At 39.5% G+C, this 19,051-nt stretch overlaps 1 protein-coding gene across 5 annotated transcripts in view; it reads right to left on the reverse strand.

Annotated features, from left to right (window-relative positions):
- cv-c (crossveinless c) overlaps positions 1–19,051 on the reverse strand; it is a 103,696-nt gene that overhangs the window by 34,286 nt on the left and 50,359 nt on the right. For all 5 annotated transcript variants that reach the window (XM_017171004.3, XM_017171000.3, XM_017171001.3 and 2 more), the window contains 2 exons: positions 11,790–12,988; positions 5,740–6,470 (listed from right to left, as the gene is read on the reverse strand). In XM_017171004.3, coding sequence (XP_017026493.1) covers positions 5,740–6,470; positions 11,790–12,963 — 1,905 coding nt within the window. In that variant the 5' untranslated portion in view covers positions 12,964–12,988. The remainder of the gene's footprint in view (positions 1–5,739; positions 6,471–11,789; positions 12,989–19,051) is intronic.

Consider the following 19,051-nt stretch of genomic DNA (forward strand, 5'->3'; position numbering starts at 1 on the left):
TGCTAGCTGTGTGTGTGACTGCAAAGGTCAGACTCTCAGACCCAAAACCAAGGGCTTTGTAATCCCTCAAAACTCGCATCAATCACGCTAGAGTTTTAGCTTATTAAAAAATAAATAATCGAAGAAAAATTATAAGGGAGCAACGAATTTTTCCACTTCAGCCCATTTCTGACATTGACATTGACCACAGCAACACAGCATCGACATATCAACGTCAAAATATTTGGTAAGCCAGCAGCACACAGCCAGCTTGTTTTTTTGTTTTTTTCAACAAATGACCATTGAAGGTCATCGCCGGCAACAACAACAACAAATTGGTTAAATAATACCATCGACTTTTGGCTTTTTTTCTGCTTCTTTTTCTGGTTGGTAGCCTGACGTCCGAGCAAACGTTCGGTCCAAAATCCCCTGAAGATCATTATAAATTTCAATGGCACTTCACATGGAGAAGCCAGTATGCATAACATATACATATATGTAGCTATGTTTGGTTAGAAGAATGCAAGCAGCAGTCCATAAATATGTTTTCCATTTGTTCAACTCTCCTCGACTGGGCAATGACACTTGAAGTGGTCAATCGCAGCTCACAGCTCACGTGCAGCAGCTTTACAGGGGGGAAAAAAAAACTCTGAAATGGTAGTTTGTTGGCGTTTTCCGGAGGGCAGCTTTTTACTTTTTTTGAGTTAGGTGAGCTTAGTGCTAAACAGATGTGACAGCTTCAGAGGAAATCCCACAGAAGCACAATTTGGATTCCGCGTTCTGTTGTAATTTGAAATATTTAAAAACTTTTTAAGTGGTCAAGTTTTTTGCGGTCAATAAAAGTGGTTTGCAGGCATAAGGTTGAGTTTAAAAGGGAGTTAAATATATTTGACTTTTGTTTAGTTTTTATATAAAAGTAACTCAAGGAACACTTCTAAATTGAGCTATGATTTTTTAGAAATTTTCTACCGAAAGTTTACAAGCAATTCTCAAATTTTTAGGTATTTTGTTTAATAAATTTAATTTTTTGAACTCATAATTACACCTAAAATTTTCATAAAATTATTATTTTGTATTCTCCATAATTTTCTAGGATTTTCAACATTTTTCTTTCAAAAAAATAGAAGAAAACTAAAGAAAGACCATTGCTCCCACGCAAGTCTATTGAACCAAATGTGTCACAAGGAGGAGTGAGGATTGTACAAATTAAATTCCAATGGCCTTGTGCGCTTTCAATACGCCAAAACCAAAAGTCCCAAGTGACAACTTGAAAATAAAAATAAAATCAAAAAATAAAAAATGGAGAAAAAGAAAGTCTTCGGGTTGCGCGATTCCTCCAGCTTGTGAGCTTTGGCGTCAGCAAATTGGCTCAATTTCTGTGGCAAGGCCTTTTTGTAGCTGCTGATTTGCTTGTCGGAAAATATCAACGCATTGTCAGCGATCCGTTGACAACTTGCAACATGCAATGCGGCAGCAGCAGTTGCAACTTGCAACTTGCAAACGCTATGCAACGCGGCAACTGTAACTTTGCAATTGCAATTGTAACGCGATCAGCATGAGTAGCTGGCAGCCTGTGACAGCAGCTTAATTGCTGTCTGCAATTATGATTGCTGCCGGTGAAATTGTAGAAGTCTACCTACCTACCCTCACATCTGAAGTGCCTCACTTTCGTATCGAAAACTTCTCCCACTGTGAGCACACAACGAAAAAATATCGATTTCGGTGGAAAAAATATTATTTTTATTTCTTTTTTACTTTTAAGTTGATTTAATTATGTTAGATTTTCTTGAGAAGTAAAAGATAAACATCAGTTTATGGGTAGAACAATTCTTCTTTAGTTTATAACGTTTAAGGATCAGGTTACTTTTTCGATAATAAATCGATTAAATAAGAATATCATAAGTTATCAGATGATAGAAAAAGGTTTTCCTAGGGATGGGTGACAATATCGATATAGAGTTTCGACTTTTTCTTTCTGTGTTTGAGGATTTTTCTTTGTTTTGGCTGAGGATCAACTCCCGGTTGACGAAAATAGTAACGTGCAGGCAGGCGCTGCCTTTTATTGCCATTTGTTTTTTGGCCCGTTTGCCCGCTTGACGTTGACAAAAAAACGTCATTTGCAAATTGGGCAAAGACAACTTTCTCTAGGCAGCTGCTGCTCCTGCTGCTGCTGCTGCGCCATCGCATTTAAGAGTCGCAGTCGCATTCGCCGAGTGACAGAGCCATTGCATAAAGCCATATAGATAAACCCAAAGGCGAGTCGTCGCCCACATTCATTAACAGCATTCGCATAATTGGCTGAAGCAGATACTTTTTTTTTGTGGGTTCATCGAACCACCACCACCAACATCGACGAAAAACTAAAGCCCCGAAAAAGAAACAATCCCTGGGCGCAGCCTTACGTCTCAATTTCCCAGCTCTTTTTTTTTTCATATCTATAATTAAAATCGTTTGAGAACACACGCAAGCCCAGCCGCGTCTCGTCTGATTTATCAGATTTCAAGCAAAATAAGAGAAAAAAGCAATATTTATACACGTTGTGACGCTGAAAGCTTGATTGATGCATTAAGCTTACTGCTTAGCCACCACACAATCGTCGCCGTCGTCGTTGTCGTCGTTGGTACCGATGTTGACGAGCGCCAATTAATGGCTGCTTAAACGGGAAAACTCTGCTCCTAGCCAGGCATAGCCTAACGCTTGTCCATGTAAAATTATGGAAAATCTGTGCAAAAGCCAGCGCTAATTGATGCAGGAAGCGCGACGCAGAAAACGAGTTGCTTAGAGCCCGCCGAACGCCTGTCATGAATTCGCTTCGTTTCGTTTTGGTGCGTCGTCTTAAATGGGTCAGGCGGTGATTACCGCCTCCACTAACGCAATTTCATAACTACACTTTGGAAAAGTACAAAAATAATAAAGGGAAAGCCATGTCTGATTACCTTATAATTGTATTAAGATTATTCCGGCTATCGTTGGGTATGCGAAAAATATCAATTGTGAGTTCCATTTCATATAATATCTGAAAAAACTTCTTACATAAGATAACCCTCCATAAACAAATATTTTTTGAAATTTTGAATTACAGAAAATAGAGGTATATCGCAACTTTATCGATATTTTATGCGATATTGTGCCATAAATCGATATTTTGTTTGATATTTCTTAGCAATTAAAACAAAAAATTAGGTAATTAATTAATAATTACATTTTGATAATATCGCTATCGATAATTTTTGATAATTATTGATATCTGAAAAGTAAATTAAAACGATATTTTCGATATTAAGCGATAAATTTAAATATTCCAATTTTCCTAGCTTCTTTCACTTATCAAATATTTCAATATACATTATTATATAAAATATATTAATATATTTATTTCTTAATTAACTGCAATACCTTTAACCCATTTTTTATTAAATTTTATTAAAATTAACTCAACTTGTACTCCCCTAAAAGACCCCAATTTTTTTTGTACCCGTGTAGGCAAATTAAGCCTAAGGCTAAGCGACAAGCGTCTTAGCAGTCTTAGCGAATAACGGCAATTTCCAGCCGGCAAAAGGCAAAAAAAACGCTGCACTATTTGTCATAATAAATGTGCACAAAGGCAGGCGACCAAACCAACCATTCGACCTCTCGCCCCTCCTTAAGCCCCACCAAAAGAAAGCTGCGTGGGCAGAGCGCTGTGACACGTTTTGTCATCATTAGGCACAGTTGCCGGCTAATAATTTCAATTTAGCCAAAAAATTAGTTGTATATATATATTTTTGGGGAGAGAAGAGAGGGAGAAGAGGTGAAAATATGTAAAAAGGCGTTAATAACCGCAGTGTAAGGCCATAAGCTGACAGCCCACGCCGTTGCCATAGAAAAAACTAAGCCAAACTAGGTTTAGTTGGGACTCTCGACAAAAAAAAGGGGCGTCTATGGGTGTTGAGGTGATGACACTGATTATAAAATGCAGCATAAGGCATACGGCATATAGCGTGCCTCGTTTATATGGCCATAAAGCCATCCCAGTTGATCAGCGGCGATAAAAACGCCTTGCTCTGATTTTAGAGCGTTAAAAAACGCAGTTAAATCGCTGGCGATTTGCCCGCGATTTGTGGGTGATTTACTTTGGCAGAAAAACGATGGAAAAACACTTTAGTTATGAAGTTTATTTGTATCTAGAGCTTGGTAAATCCAGTGAAAAAAATCTGGGTGCACGGAAAAAAATTTAACAAAATTATTAAAGAATAGATAAGAAAGGAAAAACATTGTATCCAAGTTTAAACTTAAATTGTTTATTAAAGGAAGTTTAAATTCTTTCTTACTTTTTCTATAAATTAATAATTACAGTAAATGCTGATTGATTTTTGATTTTTTTTAAGTGCAGAGAAAGCTAGCAAACTATTAAACTCCTTTAGTATTAGTTATCTTTGTAACCTTAATGACAATAAATAAATGTCATAAAAAATATGGAATTTTTGCTTGGAAATTTGCACGATCAACAAATACATAAAATCACAGACGACTTTCAAACAGATTCAATCGATATTAAAGAAAAATCCAAAAATAGGCTTTATAAATTCTCTGTAAAGTGCAAAAGTTAAACTTTTTAGTGGCCTTTTAAACATAAAAATAGATACAAAATTCCTTATGAAAATGGAAACAATTTTTTCCCCCAACTTTTAGCCTGCAGAGTTTAATGTTTAATGGAGCTTAGCCAACCACTGACCGCCGCAAGAACCATAAACGCATATGCCAGCTAAAAGCGCGTGCGTGCATGGCTTCCGCCTTGAGCAACAAATAAACAAAATAATAATAATAAAAATACAAAAAAAAAAAAAAAGAAGAAGCAAATATTACCCGGCTATGAAGAAAATTCATGCGAAACAGTTATAAAAAAAAGACAAAGAGCGAAGGAAAAAGGCGATGAAAAACAGAAAAACTAAAGCTGCGGCCATTGACGTTGCCGTCATCGTTGATGTGTATATGTAATATTGCGCTTTCCGGTACAGAAACATAAAATTTTATGTACACGACCGCTGACGACGACTACGACTTCGACGACGACGAGGCTGACAGCGGCAACGACAACTCTAACGACAGCCAAAGCGGCAAAACGGAAAGTCGGGCGTGCAACACTGCGTATGCGTTACATATTACAGCTGACTAGGCGATGGGAGTGTGTGTGTGTGTGTATATGAGTGTGTTTTTGTGAGTGTATTTGTGACTATGTTTGTTTGCCTTAACACATTTTTCTGTCACGCAAAATAATCATTTGCAAAATCACACCGTGTTGACAGGAGGGAAGTGGGGTTCATTGAGAGACTGCCACTAGGCCAGGTCCCAGGCGCAGTTGAGTAAGTTTACACGGAGAGAAAGTGTAGAGTAAGGCTACCAATTCAACATAATTTCATAAAAGAATATAGACGAATATTTATAAAATATGTAAATATATAAATTGTATTTCATAAACTATTTAAAAATTAGTTTCTTGCTTCCAAAAAGCCTTTAAATGATGATAAACAGTATTTTTTTTGTATTAATATTTATTTTCTCCCTGTGTATTGTGTGTTTGCATTTTTCTACTAGGGGACACACATAAATTGCTGGTTATTATCATGTGAAAATGCCAGAAATTGAATAATGTCATTTAACAGACTGAGACAGACAAGTGGGACATAGCCCAATTCTTCTTCCCCTTTTAAATGGGAACGGAAGAGTGTTGCGCTTCCCATAAATCCTATAGTATACTGTTTCCATAGGCAAAACACTCACCTTGACACGCTCCAAATAATCCTGCAGGGCTCCATATGGATCCTCGCCATCCACATCCAACAGGTCTAGGCTGTGTGCCAAATCCAGATTGTCCAAGGCGGCCAGCTCGGAGTCGGCCTTATCGACAAATTGCAGCTTATGATGAGGATGATGATGATGATGAAGATGATGATGAGGATGCCCCTGAACGGGCGCCGTCTGTCCCAAGAATTTCTTATCAGCTGTCATGGTGTTGGCTGCATTTGCTCCTGTGGATGCAACCGATGTTGCTCCTGTTGCTGCTGCCGCTGAAGTTGCAATGCTTCCGTATTGGCGAGTTCGCGGCATCGTTGCACAACCGGTGCTAAAAACGCTTGGAGCGGCGGCTGGAGTAGTCGTAGTCGGCCGGCCATCAACGTCTCCGCTGGCCGCCGCATCACTTAATCCCGATTTGTAGCGCGTCGCGTCAGTGGCGATTGCTGACGTGCCGCATGTTGCTGGTGCCGCGGATGTTGCTGCTGCTGCTGGAGCAGCAACTCCGCCTGTTGCCGGGGGCACAGTCGCCTTGCCGTTGATAAGCGTTTGATGTTGCTGCTGTGCGTTGCTGCTGATGCTGCTGCAGTTGCTGTTGCTGCCACTGCTAATTGCACTCTTCACATCGCCTGTCATGTTGTTTTGATTTGTATTGCCATTGCACTGCATTTTAGTTAACTTCTTGACTTTGTCATGAGGCCGCACCGACTGTTGTGGCTCTGTAAGAGTTAAGAAAATAAAAAATAAATAAGTTAGTAATGTAGCAAAATTTTAGAAAAAGAAAGAAAAAATAGCCATGCAACATCTGAATTTCTTAAACAATAGTACAAAACGGAGACCAAAATAAATCTATAAAAAGTTTTTAAATAAAAATGTACCTCTATAACCCACTTCTTCCCCAAGTTTCTAGAGAAAGCTTATCTCATTTCATGATAAATCAAACAAAATATATATTTTTTTTTACATTAAAATGCTGTTCATTTGTATTAAATCTAAGACTTTTCCCCCCTGAAAGAAAAGTGTGACTAATCTGGAAATTTTTTACAACTTGCGGCGCACCCCAAAACAATTTCCCAATAAATTTTTCAAGAAAAGCAAATAACAGGCCAAGCCATGTGACTGCTTGGAGTCCAAATGCGCGAAAATTTCGGCGCTAATCGCTTTAAATTGTCCACCAAATGTGTGCCATTTAAATTGTCATAAATTTTGCAATGTGCCATGTGTGAGTGTGCTTGTGGACTTAACTCCTTCTTTTTTTTTTTATTTGCCAACACATATGGCCTGCCCGAGCGAATGTTTTAATTAATTTCGCAGTGGCGCGCCAAAAATTGCCAGCAATTATTTACATATTCGAATTTATTGCTCACACCACACTTGGCCATTCCCCGAATGTTTCCACATTATTTATCTTCAGTTTGGGTTCTATTATGGAGTTGGAGAGCCGAGCCTAAAAACTTATTTTTCTGCTTAAGTTGAAAATGTGTCACTTGGCTAAAGAGATTGAAATCGCCTTGATATTTGGATATGGGAAAATCTTATGGAGATTTTATTTATTTAGGAGAATGGTGGGAAAATATATATAGATTTTAAATGTCAATTCATATAATCAACTATTAAAAATTTAATTACATTTAAACACAATAAATTTCCCAGATTTAAATATTTCATTATAGAATATAGAGCCTTATTCAAGCATTATATCTCCCACAAAGCATCTTAATTTCCCCATTTCCTCTTCATCGCCACATTATCATAAGCCAAGAAATCAATTCTCAAGCTTTAACCCACATGAATGTCAATAAATTCCCAGCAAATCGAATTGAAATTCGCATAGGGGCTAAGGTTATATGAACTTTGTCAAACGGAAGAACTCCGACGCCTCCAAAACCGGCTGGCATATGTCTCTATATCTCTATTTATTCACAATCGTATTTCTTTTTTCTTTTTTTTTTTTTTGTTTGGTTTGCTGGCTGGGTAAGTGAAACGGTTTAAGAGTGACTCTTGTGGTGGTTGCCTGTTGATTTTATAGGTTTGATTTTATTTTTGTTTTTATTGCGCATGCGTGCGTTCGATTGAGTTTTTTGATTAAAATGTCGCCGCCACCGTCGCGACTTGGCGACAGCCAATACCGAAAAAAACAACAGCAAGGGGTCTCTCGACTGACTCTTTACAGTACACTGTAATACACATATAGTATATATTTAGAATATATTTAAAGAGTTATTTATTGTATTATTTTATTTTATAATTTTGAAGCGGATATTTAGACATTTGAATATATTGTTTAAAGATTTTTAAATAACACCAATTAACATACAATATTTTTAAGCTCATTTCAGATATCAAAGGTATTAATATAAATTATTAAATTTATATTATTATTCAAAAAAAGCGATGAAAAAAATCACTGTCACCCTGGTTTTTGAATCTATGAACTTTTATACCCAAAAAAAAATAGTATTTTAAGCTTTCAAACTAGCTGGAAATACACTTTTAAGCTAGAATATCGTTTCCCTAATTTATTTATTTATAATTATCAAGTCTAACTCAATTTCTCCCAGTGCACTTCGCTTCTGCTGGTCAGAGCTTGGCATTTAAAAATTCTGAATCGCATGCGTTACACAACGGCCCGTGGCGAGCTCGTAAATCAGCTCTGCAAACGAGAGTCAGTCAGACAGCGACCGAATATCGGACAGTCAGACAGTCAGAGAGACAGTTGGCAACATTTTATGGGGGTCTCTCTGCCAATTGATCGTTTTGGGGCGATTGGCAGGCCGCCAGGCCAGCCAGAGTCAGGCCTAAAAAATAATATGAAAAAAAATAAATATAAGAAAAAGCCAGGCCCACACTCGGCTGCACTTTTCTTCTTCTTTTGCCTTAACTGCATTTCAATTGTGCAATGCTAACGGTACTTTTGGCCATAGGGACGCGATATTTTATTTACCGCCGTGTGGGAGACGCGTCGAAAGTTCATGGGAGGTCTTCCCCCCAATTTCGATTGCGATTTTCCAGTCACCAAAAAGTGTTTTTTTTTCGGCGACATATATGAGTGCGGTTTGCTTTTTTTTCAGAAAGAGAAAAAATGTCATAGTTTTTTTAGAAAAATTAAAAATATTAATCTATATCTATATATTATTTAGAAAATTAACCAACATTTTCAATTTATTTCTAATAATCAATTTCGGTATATTTTTCCTTTTCTGCTAACAAGTAATTCACTTTGAACACGAATTTATTACTTAAAAACCACAATCAGCAGGGTTTTCAGCAGTTTTGAACATTTTAATGCGAAAATTTAAAATTATGAACACGAATTTGATTATCAAAATCGAAATCTGATCTAAAATCTCTATTCTCTATATTCTCTTCCAAATGTTAAAATTGTTTCTTAATTTATAAACATTTTAAATGCAATCTAACCACTCGATGACCACATGTGATGACATATGCTCTCGGTTTAAATGCCAATGGAATGTCGCAATTTTACTATCCACTTTACTATATAGTAATTCTTATTTTAGCTTTTATTTGACCGCCTAATTAGCGGGTTAAAAAGGGGATATGTACAGAGACCCCCAGAAATAAAATTCGTGGGTATTGTTCTATTTGATGATTGGTCATAAATTCCTCTTCTGTTTTTGTATTTTTTCGGTAAACCGTACTCATTCTCGTGGGTTTTCTATGGGCGAACAAAGAGCGCGAAAACAAAACATTTGTACGCATTTAGCTTATTTGCTTATTTACTTGAACTCGAAATAAAATTGTTTGCTGGGTGTGTCCGCTAAATGGCCACCGTCCGTCCGTTCATTCATTGTGATGGGCGTGTGTGGTGTGTGTGCGGTGTGTGTGTGCCTTGCTGATTGATTCGCTGGCTGAGGTCACTCCGACGTGATTAATTGCCAATTGCCGGTTTGCTTGGGGGAGGTGTCACTGTGCCTAATTGAAGACAATGCACAAAAGTACATGCTGGGAAGTGTGTTCCTCCGTCTGGTCAATATTTGCCTGCAGCTTGCAGTTATCTCCTCCCCGCCTGGAGACCTACCTCAATGCATTTCATCTCGAGATCTGGAGACTGAGGCTGTCTGGCGACTGGCGCGGAATGAGTAAATAAATAAATAAAATGAAATAAGCACAAGTGAGCTCACCTCACCGCTCGCCAGAAGCTGTCAGCCGGGGCAAAAATGGACACTTGGACACGCGATTAGCGAGCGATGAGCAAGAGACCCAGGGAACCCATGGAGAACCAACCCATGGAGCTCTGGAGAATCCCTCGCTGAGCTGACGTGTGTCGGTTCGGGACAACGTCTTCGTCTTCGTCATGCCGATCAGCACAGATCAGAGGCGCCCTAAGACGCCGCCCATCTTAAGTCTGCTCTCTAGACCTTACAGTTTTCAAAGGGTTTTATGCTCTAGAGTTTAAGTTTGTCATCTTAATTAATATATAAAATCTTAAAAATAGTTTTTTTCTCTTTTGTTTTAGGTTTTTTTTCAAGGAATATTTAGACAGAATAACGAAGGGTAAGTTTAAAATAAATTTATAATATTTTTTCTAAGCTCTAAGCCAGATCTATAAACTCTTTAAAGATTCTTTTAATGAAGAGTACTTGTCTAGCCCATTTCCTTGGCTTATTTTCTTCCCAAGTTAGCCAGCTAAGGGCAGGGCTTTGGAGTTGGCAGCCTCTGGGGCTTGTGTCTCTGGGAATGACTGCAGCTCTGGCGGCTTTCAAGCCTCATTTGCCTATCAAAATGATATAATACGCACTCATGACGTCGATTGCCGCGTGTGTTGTACGTGTTTCCTGTTGCGCCTTTGTTGCCGTTTTTTTTTTTTTGCTTTATTTTTAACTTTACTTTACTTAATTTTTTTGTGCAAAACTGCAGGGGATATTGGGCGTGGTTCGAGTCAAATGGAGTGCACTTTACAACTGGTGACAAAAAGCTGACCGGGGAGTGTTTTTCTTTTCAGACTTTAGGCCGTGGCAGTGCGTTTTTTTTTCTCTGAGCTGCACCCAACTTAACGACTTTCCCAATTGCCAGAGCTATGCAGACGCTTTAATAATAAAATTTTTACTTTATTATTAAGCACAAAAAGAAGTAAAGCCGGGACATTTGGCCGCTTAAGTGGCTTTTTATTAAGCATTGCGGCATTTAATTGATTTGTAATAGATTCGACTCTCAAGCCAAAAGGTGTGCCTATATTTGTGAGTGTGCCATGTTAACGGAAACCAAAGGCTCCATGTCATGCATAATTCATTGCAGTCGGTGGAAAATAAAGTAAAAATGCATATAGAAAAAAGTCACAGAGTTATGCACACACGCCCTTAACAGCTGGCTGGATTTTCTATAAATTTTCCTGTTTATGTCAATAATTTATTTATTATTTTGTGGTTGTGTATAAGTATTTTAATTATGCCTTAAATTGCCTTTAATTGATTTAAGTGAATTTATAACTAATTGTCGTTGGGCAGAGCAAAAATGATTCACATGCTTGAGATTTATTCTGAGTAAAAAAAATGTGATTCAATTTTGTGTGGCATTTAAGTCTTATCGGTGGCATCGGCTAAACACTTGGTATTTTTCACGATATTCCACGATATAATAACAGGAAATGACGAGGATCTGAGCTGGCAACGACCTTCATGGGGGATTGGAGAATGAGCCGCTTGGATTGCTCTCAGAATCAACGTGGTTTTAATTAATTAATTTTCTTGCTTGCTTTAAGCTCTGTATATTATATTCTAGAGTCTTTATGACTTGAATATAAAGAAATACTTTAAAAAGAGAATTTTTATGATAAAGTAGATCTTTACTTGAATCTAGTATCCTTCGGAAATGGCAACAGTAATTATTTATGTTATAATCCCATCATGTCGCACTTCCTTTCATATTATTTTCCCCCCAACAGAACCCTTGCTCTCATCAATTAATAACAATAACTGCGGCTATTAACTAGCCGCGATGAGTGTGTGACTCTGAGCCTAGCCCAAGTCCCAATAGTTCCCACAAAGCCAAAGCCAAAGCTGATTAAGTAAACTTACCATTTCCTATCGCAAAGGCGGCGATGCGCTCCCTAACCGAGCGTCTGGGCTCGTCATGAGCTGCAATGTTGCTGCTGCTGCTGCTGGTGTCGCTGTTGCTGTTGCAGCTGTTCGGCGGCAGCAACACATGTGTTGCCGTTGAGTCATGGCTAGGACTTCGCTTCACCATTGTCGTTTTGATCACAGTCTTAAGGCGGCTGGGCGTGGTGGGACGCGCTGCAATGCGGGGCTTAGTTGCAACTTCAGATGTTGCTGTTGCTGCTGCTGCTGTCAATGTTGCTTTATCGCTGCACAACACTTCTGTGGCAGCACCCACAAACTCTTCTGTTGTTGCTGCTGCCGTTGTTGCTGGCAGCCCACACTCGCCAGTTGCCGTTGCTGTTTCGGTCTCGGTTGCTGTCGTAATTGTCATTTTATTCTGCGACGAGTTGGGTGAATCAATTTTCGAGTTGCTATTGCTATTCGTTTGGGACTCGACGACGACGGTGTCGGGTAATTTACAATAATTACAGCGCAGTTGCTGGTTGTCTAGTGTATTTTCCTTATTGCTATGTTGCTCTTGCTGTTGTTGCTGTTGCTGTTGGTGTTGCTGCTGTTGCAAGCTAAGTCTTTGGGTTGGTTGTCGTTGCTGCTGCTGCTGCTGCTGCTGTTGCTGTTCATTGCCACTTGGCGGGCTCTTTGTGACAGCGCAATTTTTAGTTGCTGCTGCTAGTTGAATGTTGCTGCTGCTATTGCTGCTGCCTTTGTTGTCCTGCCGCCATTGTTCGTTCAGATTTCGTTGATTCATTAATATCAGCGCCACATTTCCGTCGTCTTTGGCGATATCATTGGCCTCATCATCCACATCTCTAGTTGTATCGGTATCTGAGGCTGTCGCTTTATCTTGGCTAAGATCGTGGCTAAAATCACTGCTGCAATCTCGACGCCGCCGTGGCACATCATCAATATAAGTGAACTCGCTATCATCGACGAATATATTTCTGGCATGCAGCGTATTAACCTTCTTTGGCTGCTTTAGGTTGTAACGCCTTCGCTGTGGGCAGCAGCAGAATTTCACCAGCGATCTGTGCAAAGCTGGCGGCGATGTTGGCGACAATGTCGGCCGATGTGGCGTCGCCGGCGTGGCAATGTCAGCCCATTTCTCGATCAATGCCAGCTCGCGAGCATTGGACATTGTCGTATAGCCATGCAGGGTGATTCTGGAAATGTAAGAAACGGTGGGGAATATATGAGTGAAATGGAGCAATAAGATTTATAATTTTATAAACTGAAAAAGTAGCCTAAAAAGTCTTTAAATGAATGAGAATATTGGAATAAGCTTAGAAAGGTTGACATATTATTATTCATGAAGTATTTACTTTCTTCAGTTTTCACTTTCCTTTAAAAGTATTTAATCTTTATTTTAAACAAGCAACTACAATTAACATTTTTAAAACAATAAACATTTTTACAATGTTTCATTGACTCTTCACAAAAGATATATATTTAATCTCGCGAAGCACCTGCCTTTTTATTCCAATTTAAACAATAAGCTTTGTGGTCATTCTGCAGGTGAATATCGAAAAGGAAACCATAAATTAATTACACTCGAAAACCGAAATCAATTAACCACATTTCTCAACGCGTCTCAGCTTTTCACCGAAAACGTTTCCTCATTCCTGTGCCTCTGCGGTATGGAATGGAATGAATGGCCAAAGACTGGACTGGACTGGAGCTCCTCCGTTGAAAGCCAATTCGCTGCGCACATCACAATCACAGCCCGACACTGGCCAGCGACGCCATCTGTGCGTCATAGCCACATCCACATTCACAGCCACATCCAAGTCCGGCCAAAGCCGGAGCCACAACGTGTTTTAATTGCCAGCCGCTTTTTGCGCAACACTTTCCACGGGCACCGGGCACCGCCACACCACTTCTAAGTGACCGCCAAAATGTTGAGCTGCTGTTTGCAGCTTTTCTGTTTCTTTTTTTTTTTTTTAGCCTTTTTGCCGGCAGAAAGCCGGCTGTCGATGCATGATTAACTGCCCGTGCGGAGCTGCAAACTGCATTTAATTGCATTCGCTGCATTCGCGATATTTTGGCCGCAGGGCACTCGACAGCAGGTAGCCAAAATCTCGGAGATCTCTTACTGATTTGGGATTTCAGATTCCAGATCCCCGAGTAGCTCCAAAAAAATACCGTTGTTTGCCGACCGCCCACCATAGCTGCTCTCAAGCTAGTCACTGGCTGATTAATTTGTTGTGGCGGAAAATTACACAGTGAAAAATATGGTAGGGGGTTTAAATTATGTTCACAAATATATATTTTATATATACAAAAATATATTATAATAATTAGCTACTTAAATTAAAAACAAAACCTTAGTTTATGTGCTCTTTTTAAGTTGCTATAATTCGGCTTCGTGTGTGAAAATCCCAACTATGTTTTTGTTTTATGAAAACTTCCATTAGACAAAGGGAAAAAAGGTAAAATTAAACTATATTTTGGTCTCTTAAATAGCTTAAAATTTTAATTAGTAAATTTTTAATACATTTCCCCCAAAGTAAACTATTTTTTCCCACTGTGTCGCCAGCGGAAAATGAATTTGCATATGGGCTGGTTGCGAACTCGACTAACTGCTACCTTATTGGCCAGCGGGTTTGACCTTTTGCCGTGGCCCCGGCTAAAAGCTTTTCGCCGTGAAAGTTTTTGCCTTGGAAATTCCTTTCACCACACTTTTTTCTTGCAACTCGGACTGCCGCCTTTCCGGACACTTTGAGTGGGGGTAGGCGTGGTCGCTGTCAAACGTTTGACAAATTAATTTCAATTGTTTAATGCACACACACACACGGGGCTTGGGCTTATCTTCCACTTAATCTATTGGTGTTGCGGCCGAGTGAAAATAAATTAACAATAAATAATTTTAATTATTTCATGAAGATGTCAAATTACACACGCCCACGCAAAAGGCCAGGCCAGGCTCAGACCAAACTCAGTGGGGATTTATCTATTATTATTATTTTTTTTTATATTTTTTTTTTTTTTGTTGGTTATCCACTCGACTCAAAGAGCCTGGGCCCGCCGGGTCGCGTTCGGCGATCTTTGCCACTTACGGACGGCGGTGTGGCAGCAGCAGCTTGTGGCACAGCTGCGCGCTCTCCGTATTTATGATTATTTTCCATTTTATTTTATTTATTAAATTTGTGTGTTTGCCAAAGCTGCTGCCCGGCCCGCCGCCGGCACTTTTCGGGCAGCTCTAATAGGATTTGTTTGGAGGATAGGAGCTGTCCGAGTCGCTGACGTCGGACGTCACACAACTAAGCCCCCCCAAAAGTGGACCCGAACTCCGAGCCCCTAGTTAAATTTCTCTCACCAGAGCCCAGCTAGCAGCCCTATCACATTTCATCCGTGGAAATTACAAGAGAAGCTGCCAGCAGCTGGGCTACCAAACGATTTGTCAAATGGGTTTTTTTGGGCCATAAAATCCATGTGGGATGTGTTCCATTGAAAAAGGTTTAAGGGGTATAAAGATCAGGTGTAAAAATAGGGTATTTTTGGTAAAATTTGGAAACTAAAAATAATCTATATTATATATATATATATATATATATATAACCCTTTGCCTAAAGCTTAGAATTAACCAAAAAGTTCTACTAATATTTGCCTGCTTTTCTGTGTAAATACAGACTTTGGTGAGGCTACCCTGTACTCTTAATCTTCAGGGAAAGATATAAAACTAGGGAAATACCTTTATGACAATTGGATTAGTTGAGATAGCCCCGTGATCTGTGCTCTTTTTTTGGGTGTGTCGTCCCCCTTATCTGCCACGCTAATATACCCCTTCTTCTGCTGCGGTAATCTCGGCCTATAAAAAACGATCGTAAACCGACGAAAGACATCGAAAGACATAAATTACAAAATATGCCACAGCAGCAGCGCCTTGTATTTTCTCATCTGCGTAATAAATCCGAATGCGGTATGGGATATATGCTTTATTTGTGTTATTGTGATTTATGGTCACATGCTCATGCCTTGCTCTTTGGCGAACAAAATTAATATTGAAAAGCTACTAAATCCAGACTTACGCATAAATTAAATGTTAAGTAGGAAGGCTGGGTCCCGGCCCCAGCCGCCGGACTATTTTTGTGCTCCGAACAAAGGAAAACACAAGCCAACGAAAATCGAAAACAAAACAGCGAACAGCTTCTCAGCTTCTGAGGGGCGATTTTCTCGCATGTTTAAACGGTGATTTATGGCATCGAGTGAGCCAGTGAATAAACACAACATTTTTGCACATTTGCAATGCATTTCGATGCATTTGACATCGTAAATAACTTGCCTCCAATTTATATATATATAGAAATTTATATATAAATAAAACCATATGCGCATGCGTGGCACGTAGACCAAAGCCGGTTCGAAGGGGGCTTTATTTATGAAGTCTAGACTCTCGATTTGGCGTACTTATAATTAGCATATATACCGACTCATATCGAGCTATATATAGTGGCTAAGTAACGGTGTAGCCAGGGTTCTATGAACCTATCAGAGCCCGCCGGCAACTGTCGTCTTAGCTAATTGAGGCTGACCGCGGCTTAATGTCAGCCAGTCCGTCACTTTAGCAATCGGGCAATCGATCAATCAGCCGACCAATCACTCGACCAATCAATAAGTCAATCATATGCACGGCCAATCGCCAGAGTGCATACAAATTGCAGCAATTGTCTATGCTATGGCTTTTCATAAGTGCATTACCCATCTCGCTGGCAGTTTGGGAGTGGGAAAGTTTCGCTTTTCGTCGCCGGGAAATAACATATTCGATGGATTTAAATACGCATTCGTTTTGATGCCCAGAGATCTTGGGAGGAAAGTTTTTTTTTTGGGGCCCAGGGCCAGGCAATCAAGGCGACATTAGCGCTTTGCCGATGGCTTTTCCAGCTGGAGATAGAGAGGTGCAGTGAGGAAAATTGTAAGTAAACAGTTTTCAGTTTAATAGAAATTTTCAACAATTTGCTTTATTTTCCAATAAAATAAAGAATTGTATAGTTTTAAGCTGGAATATTCAAGGGAATCATAGCAATGCAATGCTAAAGGTGTCACTTTCGGGGCTTTCTTTTTAAGGTTTTTATTTGAAATTTTTTGGAAGAACTATTCTCTTTTATTCAACTTGAGCTATTTTTATTATATTATATATTATTATATAATTTTTTTTAAATTTTAATTGTATATTTTTAAGCTTTTCGTTATAGTTCTCTGTGCATTGGAAGCTGTAACTAAGGCTTTTGCAAGCCGGTCAGCCCGATTGCCTCGTACGCTGTCTATTAATGTTGCCCATTAACCTTTTAACCCTCGATTGCCAGTCTTTATTTTTTTTTTTTTTTTTGTTTTCGGCTGCAATGCGTGGTAATGACTCTCTTTCTCCGCTTTGTCTCTCGAGCTCGCTCTCTTCACGCAAAAATGCGCAGAAGCCAAAAGTTTTTTCCATTTCCCAGTTGGCCATTTATTATTGGTAGTGGATTCGAATTTGTTGCCAATTTGTTGCGCCGCAAAAAGTTTGTCGTTCGCCGTCGCTTTTTTTTTCGGGTAGCAGTCTTCCAATTAATTTCCGCATTTCCCAGAGACAAAGTTGGCAATTAATTTTTGCCGTTTGCATTTCTTCAACCTTGTTGGCCTGACCTTTTGGCTCAAGTGATTCACGCCAACGCCACACACGTCACAGCTTTTTGGTCTCAGTTTCGCAGCATCCTAACAAACATGGTCCTTTTTTTTGGCCTGACTGTGTATGTATTTTTATGGTTTCCTTTTTTTCGTGGCTCTCTAAGTCGGCAATTAATCAAAGCGCCTTTGGCCACGACGGACAAATACAAATCCTTTTGTATGCACTCGCATTCGGTCGTATATGGCTAACGACTGACAACGCAAATGGCTTAAATGACAGCGGGCCGTGGTCGCGTCATGAGTCAGCCGATGGGCAACGGTAACGTAACGTTAACGTGGCCAATGCGTTCGCATCTTGGCCGTTTTTGGGCGGCTTCACTGGATGATCCCACAACAACGACGACGACGACGACGACACCCCACTTGGCCAACTCGACTCGCCTGACTGACAGACTTTGCTGACAGGCAATGCCAAAGGCCAGAATCCACCACAGGACGGGACAGGACAGGCCGGAGTGAAGGCTTTTTATTGAAATTAACTTTGTTGCCCATTTGTATATCCCGCTGAGCGCATAATAAGTTTGTCAAAAAATTAAACAAATAAGATGGGGAAAATGTTAGGGAAAGAAGTTGGAGGACTAACAAGAGAGTTTTCTCAAAAGTTTTGATTAAATGTATGATAAATAAACTATTCTAAAAGTCTATTTACATAACTCTAACATTGAACTATAAATCAAACCATTAACCTTTCCACATATTCCATTATTTTTGATGTGCTGTAATAAAAAACAAATCGAAATATCAACGGCAGTTACACGTTTTGCAATTTGCCCGGCAGCATTTCGGTTTCTCAAATTCAGTTCCAGTTTTCAGTTTTCAGGGACAAGGACAAGGACGCCTTGTGCAAATACACTCGACTTGGCAAAATGTTTGCTCTAGCAATAATTGGCGGCATTATTGACGCTTTCCGATAGCCACTCAATGCCCGGCGATTACCGGCATAGTTTATATGGATCGCCTTGCCTCGCCTCACCTGTTTTCGATTGAACTTCAAATTGGAAAAAATTCACAAAAATTCAATTGTTGATGCGTGGTCGGGGTCTTTTTTGGCAAAGGCCAAGTTAATGAAAATATCATTACAGTTTAGCCCAGAGCGTAACAATAAACAGACTGACTGGCCAGCAAAGAGCGGGGCTTGGCTCTTGGTTCGGTTCGTTTTTGTTCGTTTCGCTTGGTTTATTGACACATGAAATATGATCGCTTCTTGTTAGGGAGTGTGTGTAGTATCTCTGAGATTTTTTTTCCTTTATTTTTCTGTATTTTTTGTTTCATTTTTTTTCTTCTTACTTGGAGGTGCGTGCCAAGCGGGCATTATTTAAGCAGCGCTCAGCGAGTCAAGAAAGCTTTGCGCGTGCGCGTCAAAAGTGTCCAAGTCCCCGGAGCTGGATACCCTTCTCTCCGCTCCTGAACTGGTGTCAAGATTAAGCGCAAAAGTGCGCAATCTTTGTGCAGAGAGAAAAACATCATATAAAGAATTTATTTAAAGCAGCCGACAGAAAAATATTAAATAGAATGCAATGACACTTCTATCGATAATTTTTAAGTATAAGTTCGATATTTTTCGA

Source organism: Drosophila kikkawai, chromosome 3R (genome assembly GCF_030179895.1).
Source record: "Drosophila kikkawai strain 14028-0561.14 chromosome 3R, DkikHiC1v2, whole genome shotgun sequence".
Classification (NCBI taxonomy): domain Eukaryota; kingdom Metazoa; phylum Arthropoda; class Insecta; order Diptera; family Drosophilidae; genus Drosophila; species Drosophila kikkawai.